The sequence below is a fragment of the Hesperophylax consimilis genome, chromosome 12 (assembly GCF_061612785.1).
Source record: "Hesperophylax consimilis isolate HC1 chromosome 12, BYU_Hcon_1.0, whole genome shotgun sequence".
Lineage (NCBI taxonomy): Eukaryota > Metazoa > Arthropoda > Insecta > Trichoptera > Limnephilidae > Hesperophylax > Hesperophylax consimilis.
This window is the reverse complement of record NC_142847.1, coordinates 9,115,438-9,138,877: the sequence shown is the minus strand read 5'-3', so window position 1 is coordinate 9,138,877 and position 23,440 is coordinate 9,115,438. Positions and strand designations below refer to the sequence as shown.

The 23,440-nt window shown below is 34.5% G+C and overlaps 1 protein-coding gene across 2 annotated transcripts in view; it reads left to right on the top strand.

The window, feature by feature from the left end:
• Positions 1 to 23,440, top strand: part of Mipp1 (Multiple inositol polyphosphate phosphatase 1) — a 51,038-nt gene that overhangs the window by 23,956 nt on the left and 3,642 nt on the right. For both annotated transcript variants that reach the window (XM_089637675.1, XM_089637677.1), the window contains 6 exons: positions 1,327 to 1,519; positions 18,562 to 18,707; positions 19,326 to 19,508; positions 21,480 to 21,605; positions 22,115 to 22,213; positions 23,122 to 23,250. In XM_089637675.1, coding sequence (XP_089493801.1) covers positions 1,342 to 1,519; positions 18,562 to 18,707; positions 19,326 to 19,508; positions 21,480 to 21,605; positions 22,115 to 22,213; positions 23,122 to 23,250 — 861 coding nt within the window. In that variant the 5' untranslated portion in view covers positions 1,327 to 1,341. The remainder of the gene's footprint in view (positions 1 to 1,326; positions 1,520 to 18,561; positions 18,708 to 19,325; positions 19,509 to 21,479; positions 21,606 to 22,114; positions 22,214 to 23,121; positions 23,251 to 23,440) is intronic.

Below are 23,440 nucleotides of genomic sequence, written 5' to 3'. Positions count from 1 at the left end.
GACTTTGCACCACTAATCAAGCGTAATTAATGCCCCTTTTATAAATTTCACGCTGTTTTAATCTTATGACGAATAGATCATGCAATAATATGAATATATCAAAGTGCCAATGATGAGATAATAAGAAATAACACAATTGTTTTTCAGTCTGTAGAGTAAAAAATCTTTAAAATTTCTACAAAAATCTCTACCATTTGACGAAATTACCCAATATTTTATAATTGTATTTACGAAATCTAACAGATGGAGAGGAAATGACAAAGGGAAGTAATATTCGAGAGATTTTAAAATTAGTTAATAATACAATTTGAAAAATATTTATGTGTGAAAGGAAACAAATGGAACTGAGTTTTCTTGAAAATTCATGATTAAACATGTGCATATTCAGTGCAATCACTTGTAGCAAAAAACAGTTCCGTGTAAATGGCCGAGGGTCAATTAACGATGTTGATTATTTAACTCCCTTACAAATTGGACATAATGAAAAGACTTTTTCACATTTCTTGAAGAATTTAACTGCCTTGTATGTTTCTATGAAAACGATAACACTATGAATAGCGTCAAGGGTGTATATAAGAGGTTAGGGAATAATACTCGTAGATTACATTCCTTTAAAATACAACAATATTATTTGTAAAATAGGAGAATTATCCCATCCCAGAATCGAACCCCCCTCCTCCTTTAGGGGCGACCTCGCTCATGTGAATGCTATAGCTACATCCTCGAATAGCGTATTTTATTTTGCCCAGAAAATTATTATAATAATGGAATAACTTAAATTAAAAATAACATGCCATTTTTGAATTGTCATCAAAACTATATGTAAGTTTGTTTTTGTAAAATTTTCAGAATCTAAATTTACATAAAGAAGAGTGTCTGTAGGTAGGCAGAATGGATAAGTTTTAATACAAATCTACAATTGACATTTCACGTTCAAAATAAAAATAAAATAATTGTCTACATCTGATTTCTGACAACTCCGCTTAAAATTCAGGCAACGCCGGATACTTCAACTAGTATATTATAAAGAAAAGTGTCCCGGTGTGTTTTTTTTAAATAAATCAACAGTTTTATTCTGAGATTAATTTTGCACGCTTAAATGTTGATACTTCTTGATGAAATTTTTCCAAATTGGCGTATAAAATAAGAGCAAAATTAAAACAGTAAATACGCCAGTCAGAACACATTTTTAATGGAATTCCTAGTCGTGAAAATACCCCATTGGACTTTATACGATTTTGTGGAGAATCTAGTAACATTTGACCGTCGTAATATTGAATTGTAATGAATTGTAATACCTTTTAACCAGTCCCCCTTTCTTTCTAGTGACCAGCCCCTACGATGTGGCTCCCCTTAGCGCTGGTGCTGGCTTGCTGCGCCCTGCTGCTCCCCGCGCCCGGGTGCGCACAGAGAGAGGGCTATTGCCTGGCCTCTGACTACGACCCTTACCTAATGTTCTCCACCAAGTCCGCCTACGAGCTGGTCAAGGGGAGGGACAATAATCAACACGTCATTCCGTGTAAGTACAGTGAAATGCTATACAAAAGTAACTTAACCTACCTATAATATACCCTAATCATTCTAACCAATGGAGGTAACATTCATGTACCTCATTTCGACTACTAACTGGTAAATGTGAGGACTTCTGTGCCATAAGTGCCTATTGTATGAAGTTTACAACGGAAAAGTTTCATGTATTCTAATTAGTGACCAACCGAAAGTAGTTTTTCATCCGAATCAGGATCTTTGTCTTACCGGGACAACTATTGAGTCTCAACAGCTCAATGTTTAGAGTGTTGTCCCCGTAAGACAGACAACTATTGAGTCTCAACAGCTCAATGTTTAGAGTGTTGTCCCCGTAAGACAGACAACTATTGAGTCTCAACAGCTCAATGTTTAGAGTGTTGTCCCCGTAAGACAGACAACTATTGAGTCTCAACAGCTCAATGTTTAGAGTGTTGTCCCCGTAAGACAGACAACTATTGAGTCTCAACAGCTCAATGTTTAGAGTGTTGTCCCCGTAAGACAGACAACTATTGAGTCTCAACAGCTCAATGTTTAGAGTGTTGTCCCAGTAAGACAGACAACTATTGAGTCACAACAGCTCAATGTTTAGAGTGTTGTCCCGGTAAGACAGACAACTATTGAGTCACAACAGCTCAATGTTTAGAGTGTTGTCCCGGTAAGACAGACAACTATTGAGTCACAACAGCTCAATGTTTAGAGTGTTGTCCCGGTAAGACAGACAACTATTGAGTCACAACAGCTCAATGTTTAGAGTGTTGTCCCGGTAAGACAGACAACTATTGAGTCTCAAGAGCTCAATGTTTAGAGTGTTGTCCCGGTAAGACAGACAACTATTGAGTCTCAACAGCTCAATGTTTAAAATGTTGTCTCCCGGTAAGACGGAGGTCCTGGGTTCGATCTTCACTTTCGACCGTTACCTTTTTTTATTTTATGTATTTTATTTTATTTCATGTTTTGTTTAAATTTATTAATATTATCTTCTCCTCCAACTATTCAATAAATACTAAACTAATAAAATCAAGTAACATTAAACTAAATCGTTTTCCAATCCGAAACAAAATGAAATCAAAGTATTCAACAATCTTACTAAATTATTATAAATGTATTTCTGGGAAGAAGATACCATTATATTGTCATTAAAAACAACAAAATTAGCTTTTTGATCAAATATCGTCTCCCGACAGTCTTCTAGTGTCTTTCCTTCCATTCAGTTGTCAGGCTGCCATGGACATACTGGCTCCGGGCATCTTAACTATAGTGTTATGTTCAATTAGAATAGGTTACATTGTAAAAAAATTGCTAACCAAACATTCTTCACCGATTTCTCTTTCTCTGCAAGCAAACGTGGGAGCACAATTATTGCGAAATGATTGCTTCTTGAGAACATATTCACAAAAGATACCCGTGCGATATGAGCTAAAACGTGAAGATGCTTTTGAATTAAATGCCATGCCTTTATCAGGTGGTGCATTCCGAGGATGAGTAATGGTGGTGAAAGGCAGACTTCAAATGCCAAGGGTCCTAAATGCCAACAATACCAGGATATAGGATTATGAAACTCATTGTCGTTGAAATTCAAGGTCCATGCTCTTTACGTTAATTTTGTTTCGAAGATATCCGGAGCCAGTTAGTCTTAAACATAATCAGATGGGGAATGTTGTTGGGAAAGTAGGTACTGTTGTGTCTCTGATTCAATAAAACTCCGGCTTCAACCAAACACTTGGACTATTTCTATTAGGCTCGGATATTTTAATTAGAGGTGGTTGAAATAATTTGGGCACCTACCTTGAGGTTCTCACCTTATTTATTATCCTATTATTATCAACATCTAACGCCATATATGGGTAACCTAATAGACTAATCTAGTGCAATCTATCTATGGGTGAGCTCATACTCTAATATTAAGGATATTACAGGCACCTAGGTATCCGTCAAGGATAGTTAACACTCAACCACGGAAGTCGCTAAATGATAGCTGTTGAAGAACCAGATATTTCCCAACATTCCTGTTTCCCATCTCTTCGACTTCCATCAGCATTCGAAAGGATGAATTAGTTCCACTAACTCCTGCAGCTGGTTATCAAATAAACGAAAAATAAAAATAAAATGTTTAGCATAAATTAGTCAAAATATTGAACTGTTGGCAAAAACACCTACATCCATTATAATAATAATGACTATCATTATTATTATTATGAGTATTGCACATCGATTGTCTACTAATTATTGCAGTCAGCAGTTAGTAATTTTTTTTTATACTCGACCACGCTTCAAAAATTACATTTCTTAAATTTCCTGGAAGAAATCCTTCAAGTCGATCGGTAGCAGAACCGCCCTGAACCAAACAACGCCTGGCGCGAGTATAATTTTTCCGCCCCTTATCAAAACCAGTAGATGCCTAGGTACAGGTAGGTGATTTGTATTTATTAACAATAATCTCAAGGATTTGTGTTAGGACTGCTAGGTATTATCAGCGCCTTGGCAATTCGGCGCTAGAGCGGACTGCTCCAATCACACTCTCACAGGCCGGCCCTGATCGGTAGAGTGAACAAAGTTTCAGAATTGTAATTGTAATCGTAATTGTAGTTAACAAAAGAAAGGAGTAATGGACATCGGTAATTAGTACCTAATGACTAATGAATTTTCTTTGCTACCTTATATGACGAACCTTCAATATGTATATACTCGTACAACATGTCACATTGTAGGTAACTAACTATACGTCAACCTACCAGCGTATGTAAATTTGCCCATAATAATTGGGCTTGAACATGTTAAACACAATACAGGTAAACATCTACACCCTACAGTAAGTACAGCACTGGCTAATGGTAGACACACTGGTGGAAATGATTGTCAAATATTAGCCAAATCAATAACGAGACTCTTGAATATATCTGGCACAATAACCTTGTACCTTATTCTCCTGTTTCCTATCAAGAGGGGAGAGTGATTTTGTGTTGCCGAGAGAATTAATATTCAGAGTCTCATTTTCAGATAAACTGTTTTTGTAGTTTTTCTTAGTCAAGTGTTCGAAAATGAAAATTTTCCAGTTTCATGGCCATGCCCCGCTTTAAAAAATATTTATTTATATCTTATCCCATAAGCAACATGAGTGAAAAATATAATGACTTAAAAAACATATATTCATACAGATCAACAAACGCTGATTCTGAATACATAAGTTTTATACATACAATTAATAAATCTTCATTTAAAAACGATTAAAACGATGAGACGAAAACGCCGTGTAATTGGCCCTGTCTGGGGTATAAGGCTCTCGACTAACAAAACGGAGGTCGCGGATTCAAATCCATGAGTGCGAAATCAAATTTTATTAATTTGTGTTATTTAATAAAAATATAAAGTATTTTTGCGGCACGTTCCCGAGTGGAATAGACTCTCATTATCGCCCTGGTGCAAGACCACTAAAATTGAAATTACTTTGGCCGTGTTTTGGCAAATTACTCTTTCTCATCTCTTTCACCTCTCCACTACCTTCAGTCTCACAACATACCCCAATCGGGGATGCCATAGTCTCACTGGCTCTAGACGGTTGAGAGCAGTTGGGACTCATGTGTTTGAAAAACCGAAATTACAAACTGAATGAAAAAAACATCCGCTGTTGAAAAGGTGGAAATAATGCTTAGGTGACAATTTATATAGGTAAATTAAACTAACGAAAAGAACAATAAAATATTCAGTGAGTAGGAACATTACCCGATAGTGTATTTTCGTATTGTATTTCCACGGCGTTGAATTATTCAATCCATTTTAGTACCTACCAGACAAAACCGAATTATATTAAACTTTTTATAGTTTTTATAAATATAATTTCGGTTTGCTTAGAGTTTCAGCATCTTTATTTCGTATTGAACAATCTAAAAAATATTACACACCATCATATTCGGCATGTTATCTTCTTTTGTTCTATAGAGCAGTGCTCCGCAACCGGTGTGCCGTGGCACACTGGTGTGCCGTGAGCCGCACACAGGTGTGCCGCGGTCAAATTCAATGTATTTGACATTTTACAATATTTCATTATGTACACACAATATTTAATACACAATGACAAATTATTTTTCATAATATTGTCGATTTTTCAGCAACGGAAGCACTGCCTCTGCAAATTCGAGTGGAATTTACAGATTTAAATAATGACATGACATTAAAACTTCACTTCTGCGAAGATCAATTAGATGTTTTCTCGATTTACGTTAAAAAAGAATATCCTCACATTCCCGTCAATGCATTCTTAACACTACTTCCATTTTCAACGACAAATTTATGTGAGCAAAGTTTTTCAACGCTTGTATTAATTAAAAATGATAAGCGGTCATGCTTAAAAGGTTCCAAAAACTTCGGATTGCGCTGTCAAAAATCGAGCCGAATATAAAACTTTTGTGTTCATTGAAACAAGCGCAGGTTAATTTAACAATTAATCGCTCATTAATTTATTATTATTTTATAATAATTATTAAGATTGCGTAAAAATAAATATGTTATAGTTATATGTATGTAAGTATACTTTTCAAATAAAAAACAAGAAATATTGTAAAATTTGTGTATCAATTTAATATCTATATATTTTAGCTTTTAATTCTAGGAAGAAATTTGGTGTGTCGTAGGTGAGAAAAGGTTGCGGAGCACTGCTATAGACGATGGACGATGGGTAATCTAAAGCTTCATAAATGTATTCAAAATAACTTCTAAATTTAAAAAATAAAAAAGAAAATGTACACATAAAAATCTGTCCAAATTTCATGACGTCCAAATTTCATGACATCCAAATTTCATGACGTCCAAATTTCATGACATCCAGATTTCATGACGTCCAGATTTGAGAGTTTTTGCTACTTTATAGTAAGACCAGTAGAACTTGGTTTCCTCAATCGGCAATTTTTCATGTGTTAAATTCATAAATACTCGACATTAAATAAACACGTAGAACTCTCTAAGGTCTTCACATCTGCCCTGATGATGGACATACCAAATGCTGTACGAAACATTGGTTCAAAGGTTGAGGCTACCCCACTACAGTTTACCGCCTCTAAACACTATCACCCACAGACATTCGAATTGATAGACCAACCAATCAGAGAATAGGGAACAAACCAAGTGCGGGGAGCGCGGGAGGCAGCGTAACCATCAACCTTTCAGTTATTTATCAATAAATGAATCTGACAGTACACAGGCAACTCGCATTGTTACATAAATATTCAGCCCTCGAAAATAAAATCTGCTTACTAAAAAGCGTCTTTTTTACGATAGCGCGCAAATTGCTGGCTGCGTAAAAAACTACAAATCCCAAATTGGATAAAAAAAGGTTCGGGTTTGTTTACAAAATTTTATATTTTGTTGCACTATTTGGACCCTTTTACAAATATATTATAATTTACCCACCTCACTCATTTTAAGCGTTGCTACACCAGGCGGTTCGTTAAAAGAGAACAAAGATGCTTCGTAGAAAGGTCCCAAATGTACTGAACTGTAAACTTTCGCTTTCTGAGTGGGGTCTGGTTATTTCAAAGTGCGCTCTTCGGCGGTCAATTTTTTGTTTTTGTTTTATCTGAGACATAGCATCCCAATTGAGGTATGCTGTGAGGCTGAAAGGAGGGGAAAGAGATTTGGAAAAGATGGGGTAGTACCGTTTCTGCATACTGGTATTACACCAGGGCGATACTGAGAGTATCTCCCACTCACATTAGTAAACAATAAATTGTTAAACTAAACAAAACTAACACAAATTCATTTAATAAATTTCTCAATCATAATAAGTCGATCATAATGTCCTTACCGTATGTATGCCGTAATATCCAGAGATGTGCAATATGGGTACCCAAAACCATTTGAAATGCAAAATGGAAATGGGTCAAAACTTTTCCATTTGAAAATGCAAAATGCAAAATGGTTTTTAGAAAAGCATTTAAAATGCAAAATGCAAAATACCTATTTTCAAAATGCATTGAAAATGCAAAATGGTTTCTCAGGTCAAACAATTAAAATAATTATAGAATTTTTAAACAGTTTTGACATTTGATAATGGACCTCAATGTAGAACAAACATATTACATGATGGTAAATCCAAAAATGCCACGACTACAGATTATGAACCACAAAAAATTTGCGCGGGACATATGTTGCCAACGTAAACACAAAGAAACTGCTATCTAACATTTAATATTACAGCGTCATGGCCCCATGTTCAGTATTTGAATCAGTATTTTTTTGTAATGGTATCACTCAATTGCCAGGGCTCCTACCAGGGAGCAACTTGACAAATGTAAATTATCTCTCATAGTGAGGTTGAGGAACGACTGATATTTGGGGCTTATGAAAAAAAGATGAGTGGAGAGAGTAGGAAGAATGTTGCAAAAAAGCATTTAAAATGGAAAATGCATTGAGAAAAGCATTTAAAATGCAAAATGCAAAATGGTTTTTAGAAAAGCATTTAAAATGCAAAATGGAAAATGGAAAATACCCATTTTGCATTTTGCATTTCCATTTGAAATGGATTTATTTGAAATAAAGCACATCTCTGGTAATATCGCAGTTTATTCAAAGCGTTTGCAAACCCTACTTGTGTCAAAAATATAGTCAGGTGGTTTGTCTCCAGCTCGTCGATATGATACCCAAATTTCATCTTAGGGCAAGTCTATTAATTTGGATGTCTATGCTATCCATAGTGACGCTATCACCATAAATTTACTGGCCGTGAGAATTCTAAATCACACATTCTTAAAATAATTTAGGTACCGTGGGGTTCGAGTGGTCGAATCAATAAACAAGGTTTCCTTTTGATCCAGAGGTAAGGAATAAACCTAAAGATTTATATATCATATTTATAAATTCACTTTGTGGTTTAACGCTATCGCTAAAGGGGCATTCAATTGGAAAATATTGATTGATTTTGTACAGTACCTTTACGATACGAGTGACCTAATCCAGAATCTGTGATTTTCAAGTACCTGGAGGCATTTGAAAACGCTTTGAAAATTTTATTTTTTTCACATTTTTTAGCACGTTTATCATTTTTCCCTACCTTAAATCCATATACATGGAAAACTATTTTAAAAGTCATTTATATACATTCTCACACGAAATTCTTTTTAATATTCCGGTTTCTGTCACTTTTATCGCAAGTATGCGATTTACTTTGACAGTTTGGAGTAACTCTTATCAGTCCTATGTTCTACGTATTTTAATATTCCCTCAACCATTTGTCGAGTTGCCTAGTTAAATATTATATTCTAGTCAATGTTTTTTCTAGAAATTCTTTTAGTCCAGTTAATACTTAACAAATTTAATAAAATCATTACTTACTTTCGTTGCGGAAGAGGAGTACGTTGTTATGAACGATTTTCGACAAAAAAAACTATTATTCTATGTACAGATATCGCAAAGAATAATATTGCTAAAACATTTAAGCTGCTGCCACACGCAAAGCTCACATCAAAAGTTAATGTACAGCGCATCATCTTTTCTACCGACACACGACGCTATCAAATATTTCTTCCTATGGTAGGAGAGGGGGTCAGTTGAATTCGAGAGCGGCCGAGGAACATAATTTCATCTGTCAAAGTGACAACTTTACTTACTGACAGCTTGAGCACGTTTTCGAAATGGATGATACTTGTCGCCTATTGCTGGATCTGTTGGACAGCTCATCCTCAGATGATGATGCCGCCAACTATATAATTATAAATGCTATTTATAAACTTTTTAGATTTTAAACAATCTGCGCGTAAATAGCGCATTTTCACATAACCTGACATAACATCTCCGTCGAATCAGGAAATTCGCAGTTCGCACGCCGATCGACGAAAGCGACATATAATAAATTATTGTAAAATAAGCTCACGTCGATTTCCAAAAATGTCGAAGGCAAAGGCGGCAAGGACCAACACCAGGGCAGGGAACGAGAAGAGAGCACGAGAGCTGACGAGAGCAAACCAGATTACCCAGGAAAACAATTGAAAACAATCAACAAACGAACAAACTAGAAGCTTCTCTATGTAGGTATCAGGCCGTCCAACTTTATCAAAAAACCGAATGATATTACCATATAAACATACCGAGTTAAAAATATGATTAATTTTGAAAGGGCGAAAATTTGTTTACTTCAAATTCAAATATTGATTATATTTATATTTTAAATATATGTGAAGTATGTTTGCCAAATAAAGTTTTTTTTATGTTTCTAAATTTACTAGCACACATGACGATATGAGCTAACATAATAAATAAGAAATGCATTATTAGGCTGCTTATGTCATGGCTGTCAAAGGGAACACGGAACTTAGTTGGTAGCTCCGTAATTAAAATGACCCCCTCTCCTTTTTACGGCGGAGAGGGGGACGCATAACTTTTCAAATATCGCGTCGGGAGCGGTTACGTAATGGTTAGTACACACGCAAAGCTCACATCAACAGATAATATAAAGCACAATAGCGCTCGCCATACAATCCCATACAGACCCGACACACGTAAAAAGATAACGCGCTATAAGTGTGGTTCTGAACTTCGCTAACCGAATTTATTTTACGTAACCGCTCCCGACGCGATATTTGAAAAGTTATGCGTCCCCCTCTCCGCCGCAAAAAGGAGAGGGGGTCATTTTAATTACGGAGCTACCAACTAAGTTCCGTGTTCCCTTAGTAAAGTTGTCACTTTGACAGATGAAATTATGTTCCTCGGCCGCTCTCGAATTCAACTGACCCCCTCTCCTACCATAGGTACAAATATTTGATAGCGTCGTGTGTCGGTAGAAAAGATGATGCGCTGTACATTAACTTTTGATGTGAGCTTTGCGTGTGTACTAACCATAAAATAAATTCGGTTAGCGAAGTTCAGAACCACACTTATAGAGCGTTATCTTTTTACGTGTGTCGGGTCTGTATGGGATTGTATGGCGAGCGCTATTGTGCTTTATATTATCTGTTGATGTGAGCTTTGCGTGTGGCAGCACCATTACTTTAAATATAATATACCTACTTATCGTCTCGGAGTGCAGAATTATTATATCGTTCATTAACAAATGCATATACATATTTATTCATTTTAATATCAGCGGTATAAAATATACCATGTACAGTAAATTATAAACAGTGACATCAGAAAATATACAATTAACAGAAACTCTGGATGGATATAAAAAGTTAGAGATACAAGTAAATGCAAAACTTATAGGTAGACTAGGTTAGATTAGTATTGATTGAAATATATGAGAGTATAGATACATGATATAATATATTACAATAGCTAAAATGTATGCATTTATTTTCAGGTTTTGGTTGAAAGCAGGTAATTGCCAATCAAGCTGTTGATTCACCGTATTGACTATTATTATTGAGCCAAGTTTCCTCAGTTGCCCCAGGCAGTTCATTTTATATACATATTTATTTGACTTTTTACGTAAGTATGAGTAGACTTACATTTTATTGGTCATGATTTAAAATATATGATATTAAAGCCTTTTTGTACCTAGCTTCTGTGCAGTTGAACAGATCCGCTACATCTGCGTACCTATTACTAATTTCATGTAATCTAGGTACAAACGAGTGTTTAAAATGTTCAGTCTTAGAATTGTTACAATTAAAGAGGGTTTTAGAACGATTAGCTCTTATGGGTACATAAAATTCAATGAAGTTAATTAAATCAAGGCTGTCTACACTACCATTTACAATTTTGAACATAAATATTAAGTTAGGTAGGTACTATTGCATATAGCTAGTTTAAAATTTGCTAAAAAAACCACTCAGATAGAAGAAAATATTTGTTCAGGTAAAAACTTTACAAATCTTCAAAATCGATCAAAGTACTCACTTTTATCGTGATTATTTTTAGGTTATTATGCAGTTTTACGCTTCTTCCTTTAGACGGCGTCCATCATCAGAGCACATGTGTAGATTGTGGTGAAGTGTGTGTTTATGTATGTAGAAGTGATATAACGTCAATCCTCTTAATGTGGTTTTTATGGGTTTAGTTTTGGTGAAGCCATCTAATATACCATGAACTACGTCCTCTCTATTAATATTTATGGGGTTTTTGCGGATTTCAATTGCCTTTCGGTGATCGCTATCGGAAATGTATATTAATAATAATATTAATGGATGCATCAATACACACCATACCTACCCGGAGAAACATGAGTATTGATGATTTATTAAAATCCTGTTAAAACCGGGACTGCAAGCGGTTTCCTAATAACCTTTTAGGATATTCATAACATTTCGGAACACGTTCTGATGCACCTGCGTTTGGCCTGATTTTAAATAGTGGCGAAATGCGAAAATATTACATTTTTTATGAACACGTGTTCCGGCGCGTTGCGATAACAAATTCGTGTCGTACTGAAAGTTTATCGGGAAACTTAGATTCTTAATAAATTGGTGTTGAACTACAACACTCTGTTAAATTACATGAATATGCTCAAATTGTCAGACAGAAGAATTTTCACTGACTAGGTATTTCTATATAAAATTCTAAATGTTTTAGTTGGTAGTCCAGTATTGCTAGAATTGATAAGATTCCGGATTCCACAACGTAATACTAGAAGTCAGGATTTATTTCAGTGCAGAAATTCTGGGACTAACTACCATATGTATTACTCTTTGCCCAGAATACTAATGGAGGGAAACAATTATACCAAGTCAGTGGACATCTTCAACGTATGTATCTTTAAACAAACATAAAATGTTGTTAATGAAGCAATTCAGTTATGTACTATAAATAATGTATATTTCTTAGTATTCATATGTAAAAGCCCCGAAAAAGAGCGTTAATTAATAAATAATAATAATAATAAATTAGCAATATTATATATTTGACGGCCGGCATAGTCCAGTGGTAACGCATTGGACTGCCATTCCGAAGGTCGCGGGTTCAAACCCGGCGTGCGCAAATAAATTTTATTTGATTAATTTGTGTTATTTCACAATTAATTAATTAAAATAATATATAGTATATTTGCGGCACGTTCCAGAGTGGAAGATACTACCAGTATCGCCCTGGTGTAAGACCACCATTCAGAATTGAAACGTTGCTCCAAATGGCTTTAGCCGTGTTTAGTGACTAGATCTGAATAGCCAGGTACTTCCCCACCTTCCTCTTTCGCTTCCCCACTTACCTTCAGCCTCACAACATCCCCCAATTGGGGATGCCATAGTCTCACTGGCTCCAGACGGGAGCAGTTGGGACTCTTGTGAGGTATTCACTATAAAAAAAATATATATATAGGAGAAAGTTTTATCCTCACTATTTGAGCGTCTATTTTCTAGTAGCGACTATACGATAATTTGCTCACTGTTTCGATGTTTGCTAATAATACAAACGTCTCCAATACATTTTCATGTTTAACGAGAATATTCTTAGTACTATCCTACATTTGATCGTGTTAACACTGATGTACGTTTTGCGATGTTGAACTGTGCCAAAACGAAGTATTCTCAGTGTAAATATGAGGTAATAATGGAAAATTTTCAGCTTGCATCTGCCTAGTATGTATTATTAATATCCCGACTGTGGACAGAGCTGCACCAAAAATCAACAAATCAAAAATATGTAGTGACCGAAAGAAACTAGATTTTCAGCCGAAACCGAAACAGAATTTCGGCTTCTCTTCTAGTTTCGGCCGAAACGGAAATTTTTTGCAATGTGGTAAAAATCACTATACTAATTAGGTACCCATATTTATTGTTTAACTTTTATACACGGTGACCGGAAACTCGTAGTACAAGCGGGAAACTGGAGACTCTACACCACATGGGGAACCCAAATAAACATAAAGTTTTTTGATTTGAGCATTTTCACAAAAAAAAAAAAAAAAAACCAAAAAAAAATATTTTTCGGCTATTTTAGGGTTAAAGTTTTTTCTGGTGTTTAGGGTTGAACAACAGATGTTTTAATCCTGCAGAGCAGAAATATTTTATGATTACACCGGATTAAATGAAGGGTGATTTCAAAATAATGCTTCAAATCCGAGTTTCTTCATTTGTTTTACTTTCAAATAGTTTTTATTAGTTGGGTACTTTGATCTTCAGTAATAATTTATAAGAATTTGATTTAAAAAAAAAAAAAAAAAAAAAAAAAAAAATCAACTTCTAACTAGATTTACTCGATAACGAAAGCTCAAATCAAAAAAAAAAATACTACAAAATCGACTCCAAATGTGATGTAGATTCACCAGTTTCCCGCTTGTACTACGAGTTTCCGGACACCCTGTATAACATTGTTAGGGTATATAAAATACACAATTTTCTATTTTTAAACATCAATTTAATGAGTAAATTCGTTTACTTTAAGCGCTTTTTGGATCGTTGTTATGTAACAATTACTCAACGCACACTATAGAAAGTTATATACAGGGTGTATCGGCACGTACCCGACAAACTTTAACCAGCTTTTCCGTAGCACATTTGGAGTAAAAAATGTTATGGGCACTTTTCTGTCCGGTAACATTTTTTTTCAATTAAAAACAAAAAATTATTAAAAAATCCACACTCCGTCACTGTCATTGGCATTGTTTCTCGTGTTCAACAGCTGTTATTAGCAAGTGTGTCAAAAAGCGTCTTCGCTCTTTCATACACACTAAATAATAATAGTTAAAAATGAGACGAATGGTGCCATGCCATTTCGTTGTGATTGTAAAAGCGCGCCAATGTATGTACGTATTGTACGTACGTATATTATTGAACGAAACTCGAATAAAATATTGCCAGATGGGTTTTCGAACTGTGACAAAGGATAACAGTGGTGACATGTTGTGAAAATATGAATGATAATTTTTTTATTAAAAAAAATGTTACCGGACAGCAAAGTGCCCATAACATTTTTTACTCCAAATATGCTAAGGAATAGCTGGTTAAAGTTTGTCGGGTACGTGCCGATACGCCCTGTATAAATGATTTTGGAAACTACTAACTTTAGTAAACAAATCAGTCTAGTATTTAATAGTCATTGTGTTAGACGTTTCTCAGCCAGAAATTAGACGAAGATTCGGCTAATTTCTGGCTGAAACCGAAACCGCGGCCGATTCTCGTTTATTTTCCGAAACCGAATTCGAAACTTCGGTCGATCACTAGATAACATAGGTACCTACTTCACAAGCCAGTGAAAATATGAGACTATGGTATCTCCAAATTGTAGTAGGAAGATGGAGAAGAAGAAAGTTGTAACTCCTTATGTTCGGTTCCCACCCAGGCGTAGCGTGTTCAATTCCTCGGCTGGCTAAGTCCTCCATTACAACACAAGCAATATTTTCAGCTTACTGTGGTGGTAGTAGGAGATTTTCAAATATTGTCAGGTTATTCGTAACTAGGGAATGGGAAAACCTGCATAAAAAACACGCAAAGTGAAAAATATTGCGGGGGCGTTTCTAATGGTTGCCAAAAGCGCCAAACTACCTCGTCCCGGCTCTGTTGTTATGCGGACATATTTAGTTTATTCATATTTCATCTCACCTGCTGTAAACAACTCATACATTGTTATAAAAAAAATAACTGCAGCAGAGAAAGTTTCTATCGTGTATTCGTTCGCCTAGATACCTAATAACCAAGACGTTGGTTTTTAAATAATATCTACATAAAATTACAGTTATATTATTATCAATGATTTTCTCAATAAGAAGCTGGTGCTAGTCCAGATTATTTATTGCGTTTCCTATATGCTAGTTCCATATTGCTTCAGTATCGCTCTTTTCCGATTATGTACTGGGTTTATTGAACTTCTTGCTAATCTCGCCGCAGTACCTACCTGTTGTAACTATATACCTCAATGATTGTAACAAGCAAAACGTTGTTTATTTTGCACAATGCACAGAGCCACATAATGACAACACTGGGTAGGTACTTGCTTAGCTTGTGCATTTTGACGGAGTTAACTCCATTATCGCAAAGCATTATGATTTTTTAATGTGTTAATCATCATATGCAGTTTTAAGGGAGAATAAATTTCCTATCTCTGACCAACATTAGCATAAGAATTTTATTTTGCCTTGACCTTCTTTAACCCCGTATATATTATATATTATATTTGTATCAAAAATACTAATTTCGGTTGCGTCTGTCCTCCGTAACTCTAGTTTAATAAACTCTGTAATTCAGATATTCTTTGAATTTAAGTGTCAGTTTCAAAATTGAAACTGATTGTATAAAAAGTCCAGACAAGCGATTAAATAAATTTAATTATTGATGACAATATTAGCGATTGATAAACAAAAATTTAAAACAGAAAAATAAGAAAAAGATAAAGCATTACAAATTCAAGTTTTACTCATTAAGTTACTCCGAAAAATTAAATTAAAGTGTTCTGAACTTTTCTTTTTAAATTTCCCCTCTCCTAATAATTGGTAGTCAATGTCGTTACAATGCATATAGACTTGTTATTGTCTCACAACATGAAAATAAACTGTGGCTCGTAAGAAACACTCTTATGTTTCCAGTAAATTCTTAATTCAAACGTTGTTCACGTATGACAAAGATAAACATGTGTTTTTGAACGAAGTAAACGAAAGGCTCAGGCGGTGTTTTCGTATACTACCTAAATACCACCTAAAGGCAGACTACTAGAGCGCATGACGGATTTTGAGGTGTCAAGTGATCAAGTCATTAACGTGCCATAATAAAACAATGACAGTTTGCCAATAGCGGCGATTGTTGTTGATATTCGTTGTTATTACAGTACTGCATATATGTTGTATTACCGCAATCATATTAATAAACACATTGATTTTTTAAAGCAATTTACCTAGAGGTAGCATACCTACGACCTTACGCGACGCGTGACAGTTCAGTACTAAAATGATGAAATCGAAATAACTACAATTGACGTACTTTTTGCTTGCCACTTTGAGATTTATATACATATTGTAACTTCATTGTGGGTAGTACCTACTCTTCAGTCTTCATGCCAAAAAAACCAACTTAGCTTCAAACCCAATCTTAGCTTCCAATAAATAAGATTTCTAAAAATTCAGACACGTATGATGCACCTACCTAAAAATATCTTGCAACTTGTACCAGGCGTCCGAAAACTCGCAAACGAACGAAGAAACGTGCATTTTATATTCACAAAACCTACAATAGCGACGCTTCCGAGTACAAAATTCAGTTTAGTGTGTAAAGAGCTGTAATAAAAATTATGTTCATCTCACGTTGCTGTTAGAGTAGGTACTAGGCAATTATTTCCATTGAGCAGGTACCTACTCGTGACCCAATATTAAATCATGCGGGGCTAATGAACGTGCAAACCAAAAGCGCAAATAGTGGTCAAGGTAAATTCAAATATAGAACTAATATAACTGCCATCGGTACTCTGTGGTCACACTCGGTAAAGTAAATGATAATGGAGGCCGGCCACGGTGAAAATTGAATATCGGAAAATGCCGACATTTTTGATGGTGTGGTTTTGAGTGTTATTCGAATCAAATGTAATTAAAATGTTAAGATATTAAAAAAACAACATTTGATTATATCGAATAGAGACAACTATTTGTCATGGGTTTTAGGGCTAGTTTGGGTTATTTTAATAATTTGTGCGTATTTCCTAACCTTCAAACATAACTTATATTGAGAAATATAAAGAAAACTTATATTTGCCTACAAAGCGTGCAGCGGAATTCGACGAGTTTAATATTTTTTTATAAATCGGAAGTATAATATTGATAATAATTGAGACGTTTGTACAACCATATATTAGCAAAAAAAATAATATCAAATATGTAGGGTATGTACCTACATAATATAATCGAGAGGTGTTATTCAAACATGTATTTAACCAGTTATCCCAGAGTCCATAACAGTAAAAATATGTAAAATAACCATTCAAAATAACCGACATTCACATTTTCGGTAAAAATCGGTTTTAATTAGTGAAATTTAGAACCCCGACCCAGTGTTGTATCATCAAACATAAGTACCTACCTACCTACTAATTTTGTTTCACATACTGTCATAAAGTCATATAGTAGGCTAAGGCACCAGTATAGTACATATACCTATTATTTCATTATTATTTTAATACTTACTTATCAAACAACTTATCAAAATGTTAATACTCATCCTAATTTGTTTGTCCTAAAACGGGAATCCTCCTAGTTGGGCAGTCAAAACATTTCTTAAATAATGTATATAAATGTATAATCTTTTACTAAATAAAAAAAATAAATAAACCACTCTCCATACTGTGCTGTATGTGTAAAATATTGGCAGAATCAACGGCCGCTAGAGGCGCTAGCATGCTGCATGTTGCCATCATGCTGCCAAAAGAATGTATGGGAAATGTTAGAAGTTGGAAGAATTAAACATGCATTTGGTTTCAGTCCTGCGTGAAATCTGGTTCAATGAACTGAATTTTGCTTTGAATTTAAGTGTCATTTTCAAAATTGGAACTAATTGTACGAAGAATTCAGACACGCGATAAAGTACCTAAGTACTTCCCCACCTTCCTCTTCCCCATCTCCCTCCCCTCCCCAATACCCTCAGCCTCACAACATACCCCAATTGGGGATGCCATAGTCTCACTGGCTCCAGACGGGAGCAGTTGGGACTCTTGTGCGGTAATACTGTAAAAAAAAAAAAAAAAAAGTGGGCATTTATTATTTTTTTTTTTTCAAGAATGTGACCTCTCTAGGGTCAATTAATATTATTATTACCGTTTTATTATGATTATTTCCATTATTAATATAACATTTTTAAAAGAAAATTATTTTAATTGTTATTTTCAAAATTGAAACTGATTTGTCAAGAATTCAGACTATCCCGTGATTTTTCACGGCTCTGCCGTAGTACACAATAAAAAAAACTTTCAGTGCAGATTTTTTTTGTAACCGGGTATTTTATAATAATGTAAATGGAAAATCGATCTTTTTATAAAGCTAAAGACAGAAAGTTATAAATTTAGGATTTCAGTAGGATTGTACTTAGCCATAAATATAAGTGGCTCATTATTTCAAAGGCAAACTTAGACTATACAACATTGTTTAATAAAGATTTGTCGTACTTACCTATCGGTAATTAGAATATATTTTTGTTTCAGATTGTCGTGCAGTGCAGTTCTGGTCATTCAACAGACATGGCACCAGACTGCCAACAGTCAAGGGCATTGAAGAACTGCCCAAACTGGCCAAGACCAGAGATGACATTGTTGCCAACTACGAAGTCAGACGAACAGCACCTGATCAGGTTTGTGTCTTTTCCAACAGTTCCATCCTGTACTACGGTTTCCATCGAAGAAAAATATGTGGAAATTAGGTATGTGCCCACTTTCAATAGCATCCTGACGCAAAACCATCAATGCAATAGCAACCTGGTGCAAATCCACCATTTACCTTCTACATACCATAGTATTGAAATGCAAGACTACTATCTACTTCAATAGCACTCCGATTTAAGAACATCCATTCAATAAGAACCTGGTGCAAGGCCACTTGTCGAAGAATAATCTGGTGCAAAAACACTAGTTCAATGGCATATTGGTGTAGGAACATTTATTCAAACTACTCATTAGCAATATTAGTGCAAAATCTCTACTTCAATTGCATATTGGTACAAAAACCCTGCACCCTGTTGCACAATCGCTATTTCGACATTATCCTGATGCAAGAAAACTACTTCAATAACATATTGATGCAAAATGACTACTTTCATTGCATTCTTGTTTCTGGTGTTAGGCCATTTATTCTATAGCGATCTGGTTCAAGACTACTACGAACTTCAATGTCGTCTAGGATGTAAAAAAAACTCCTTAAAAATTATCCAATAACGCATTGAGAACGTTAACTTATATTTAAAAAATTCCAGGGCCGCCTTTGCAACCAGGATCTGGAGAACCTGAAGCTCTGGTTCTGGAACCGCAACTTCACGCAGAACTACGCCGATGACTTGACCTACCAGGGCTACAATGACCTCAGGTTCCTGGCCAAAAGGTGGCAGACAAAGTTCCCTGATATACTGGCCTCCAACTATTCTCCTAAAGACTTTATGGTAGGTCAAGAATTTCATCCATGTTTTATTATTTTCTATTACAAAACTTAACCCGAAAAACCACACAATCATTTTTTGAAACATTATTTTTTAAAGACAAAAATTCCTGGATTTCGAGTAACCTGACAATATTATTTGAATACTACCGTGATTATAAGCGAAAAATATTGCTTATGCAATAATGGAGGACTAAGCTACCAGAAGATATAACTCATGACGCCTGGTTGTGAACTCTATTCACTAAGTTAAGTTTGATTAGTAACTAGCTTGTCTACCCGACTTCGCCAGAGATTTCAAAACTTTTTGCAAATACTATTATTCTCATTGAAAAATAATATAAATAAACAAGAACTTACCTACAATTCTTGCTTAATTTTTGAAAATTTTGTCAAAATTTCACAAATTCATGATTGATAATGGCTTTTCGACTTGAAAATGGTTGCGCCGCACTCTTATCCAGACAGAAAACCTGTGCAAATTTCTTGACGCCAGAGCTCACTGTTTAAGAGTTTTAACTAAGTAAATCAGACACCAAGCACTTTTTCTGCTTTAAAGTGATTGTGATTCAAAACGATAGAAGAATCAGCAACAAAAAATTTGCACCAAAAACATTCTACTAATAATATTATTCTGTTAATTTACATAATTCATTAAACTTCAACTAACGTTCCTTTGAAATGACCACAAACCTATGACAATAATTATCTCTACGGATGTGACCCTGATTCTTCTTTATCTCACTTCCTTTCTCACGAAACATTAGACTTTCTGTTTTCTTATAAAGAACACTCACTCATTATTCCCAGAGAGCTTCAGCCTTTCGCATATAATTATTTGTTACTAATGAATGATTCATAATAAAGAAATCTCAATTGAATATGAGGCAGCGAAAACCAAAGCGTTTATCATGTCTGTGGTTTTAATAAGATCATTACTCATAAAGACATCAAATTAATAACATTGTTTTGATGCATTTATTGATAACAAAACATTGAACTTGTGATAAACTACTGAATCATTATGTGTTGTGGTAAGACTCGAGTGACAATTAAATTATTACTCAGAAAAATCTAAAAAAATAAGAATCTGCAGCAATAATGAATGCTTTATCCAAACAGATACCTATTGTATCTAGAAAACACCTCATCCTTCCGATTTCCTGGTATCTCCCTCTAGTTCTAGTTCTTCATTCCCAAGGACACGGATTTGGTTTTCATGCGGTGATGACCTACATTTAGTTCTCCAAAAACTACTTTTGCTATCTTCTACTTCTAATTCCATCTCCTATCGGAGGTTGGCTATAAACAAATCTTGTCATTCAATTTAAAATATGCAAATGTCTAAGCCAAGAAGAATGGGAATAAACTTTGTAAACTTCTGATGTTGTGAAATTGCTCAGCTTTTTCTGTACATGCAACTATTTTCAGCTAACAACATTACACTTTGTGTGCTACGGACCTGTGAAATATCCATTTAATCGCCAAAAATAAGACATGAAACACAATAACAGTGTATGCAATAAGTTATCTGTAATATTTTCCTCATATTCCTGAGTAAAGTTATTCAAGTTCAATCAACTTTCTTTCAAAAATTGGAACTGAAAAGAATAAAATATAATCAGACAACAGATAAAGTAGACAAAAATTATTTTATTTAAATAATTCTACGTGGTTTTTTCTAGTTTACTGATGGTGTTAATTTTAAGGGTAAATTTCTGACACCTCGCTAATTTGTCAACAAAAAATATAAATATTTGTTTAGAAAGACAATGGATCCTGAGGCAAATATTTTATAATTACTTTCAGCTTCACAAATCCTACAATTATAATATCCAGTGATTTTTCACTAGGCCTGCGCTAGTGACACCATATTGTTTATTACAGATTTCTGAAAAGGATTTTGAAACTCGGTTGAAGTGTCGTAGTAACTAGCTTTAGTTAATAGATTAATTATTTTATATTTTCATTCCAGTTCAGATATACAGAGAAGAGGAGGACAAAGGACAGTTACCGGGCGTACGTTGATGGACTATTCGGAAGGGACGCGGCCAGCGGCATACGTCCCCCACAAGTAATTCCTAACGACACCTTGCTGCAGGTAACTACTTCAAATAATTATTATCAATATTAAATGAATGGCAACTCTACCCAAGTAAAAATATGTTTATTAGAAAATCGTTGTGTTCAATAAACAATAAAACAGTTTTACAATTTTGTTGTCCATTTAAATTTATTTCTCTGTGAGAAAATATGTTAAAAAATAATAAATGACTTCTTACACGCGTGGCAGTGTACTGTGAACTGAATAACTTCATATTGACGAATGTCGGCAGACAGTAAACATCCGGCGTAGGCGAAGTCTACCAAATTACTAAAATTTACTTCTTAACTAAAATTCATTTTGCATCGACTTCAGAACGGAATTAGTCCCAAATATCTGAGGTATTAATATACCTCAGATATTTGGTTTTCTGTTCCTTAGGTTTTGACCCAAATAACTAGTAGTCCTGATAAACTGATATACGCAATTGACTGTACTTGTTTGGTCTTTGTTTTTTGCCCCACTTGATTTGTTTCTAATATTTTATGTTTTTTATATTATTTCAGCCTTATAAATTTTGCACAGAATGGATCAAAGAAGTAGAAGAGAACGAACAAACGTTGGAGCAGGTCAAACAATTCAAAATGAAGGAAGAATGGACAACTGTAAGATTCTATTGGAATTACCTACTCATTCTAATTAGTGTAAACAACAAACCTATTTTTTCACAAAACTGGTCTGAAAAGGTAGTAAGCAATTGGTACCTGCTGCCCTAGCAACCTTCTGCTAGTCGAATTTCCTACGAAATGAGCAATCAATGATTGAATCAATCACCCCATTTATTGACTGCGCATGCAAAGTCCTGTTTTAAATCAACTGTTTTGCATTTCCTCTACCTATAAATTTGTTACTATGTTCTGTCGAGATGGTGGCCGTCATAAATCACGTGGCCGTTTTAATGATTCATCAAAGATACTTTTTTTAAATGTGAAATTGTCCTGTTTATTTGGACTTTCTTTTTCCATTTCATGGTACCTACCTGCCCAAAAAAAGAGTTTGAAAAAAGAATTTTCTTTGGTATTAACATTTCTTTGGACAAATATTATAATTCTATTTGAAATTAAAAAATATACGATTCACAATTAAGTAAGTACCTACATATAAATCTTATGACTTCAGACCAAAGTTTGGGTTTGATTTAATAAGAGAAAATTAGAAATATGCTTTTTTGGACGTGAGTTACTTTTTCAATATTATGGTACCTACCTGCCTGAAGAAAAAGTTTGAAAAAAGAATTGTCATTGGTATTAACATTTCTTTGGACAAATATTATAATTCTATTTGAAATAAAAAAATAAACAGCATAAAATATATGATTCACAATTAAGTAAGTACCTACTTATAAATCTTATGACTTCAGAACAAAGTTTGGGTGTGTTATTAAATAAGAGAAAATTAGAAATATGCTTTTTTGGATGTGAGGTCACTTTTCACAGCACTACTAGTATTATTGTCAAAAATGACATTTTATAATTATGTGCATATTTTATTAAACTGTCTGTTTTCCTTACAGATGATTACAAATGTGTCAAATCACTTGGGTTACAAATATCCCTTGGAAGAGAGTGTTGTTGAAAACATCTACGACATGTGCCGATATGACAAAGCTTGGGAACTGGATAAACCCTCTCCATGGTGTGCTGTAAGTCATTAAATAAACTAAATTAAATAAAAACAAGATTTTTCAATGAACACAAAAAGCTGTAAGTTAGATCCTTACATTCTGAAAGACCCCTAGAAATACACTACAATAGGGGTTTTTTTTTTTTTATCCTCGAAAGAAATTACCATAATGAAGGATTTTTTATTTTATTTTTATGTTTACGAATAAA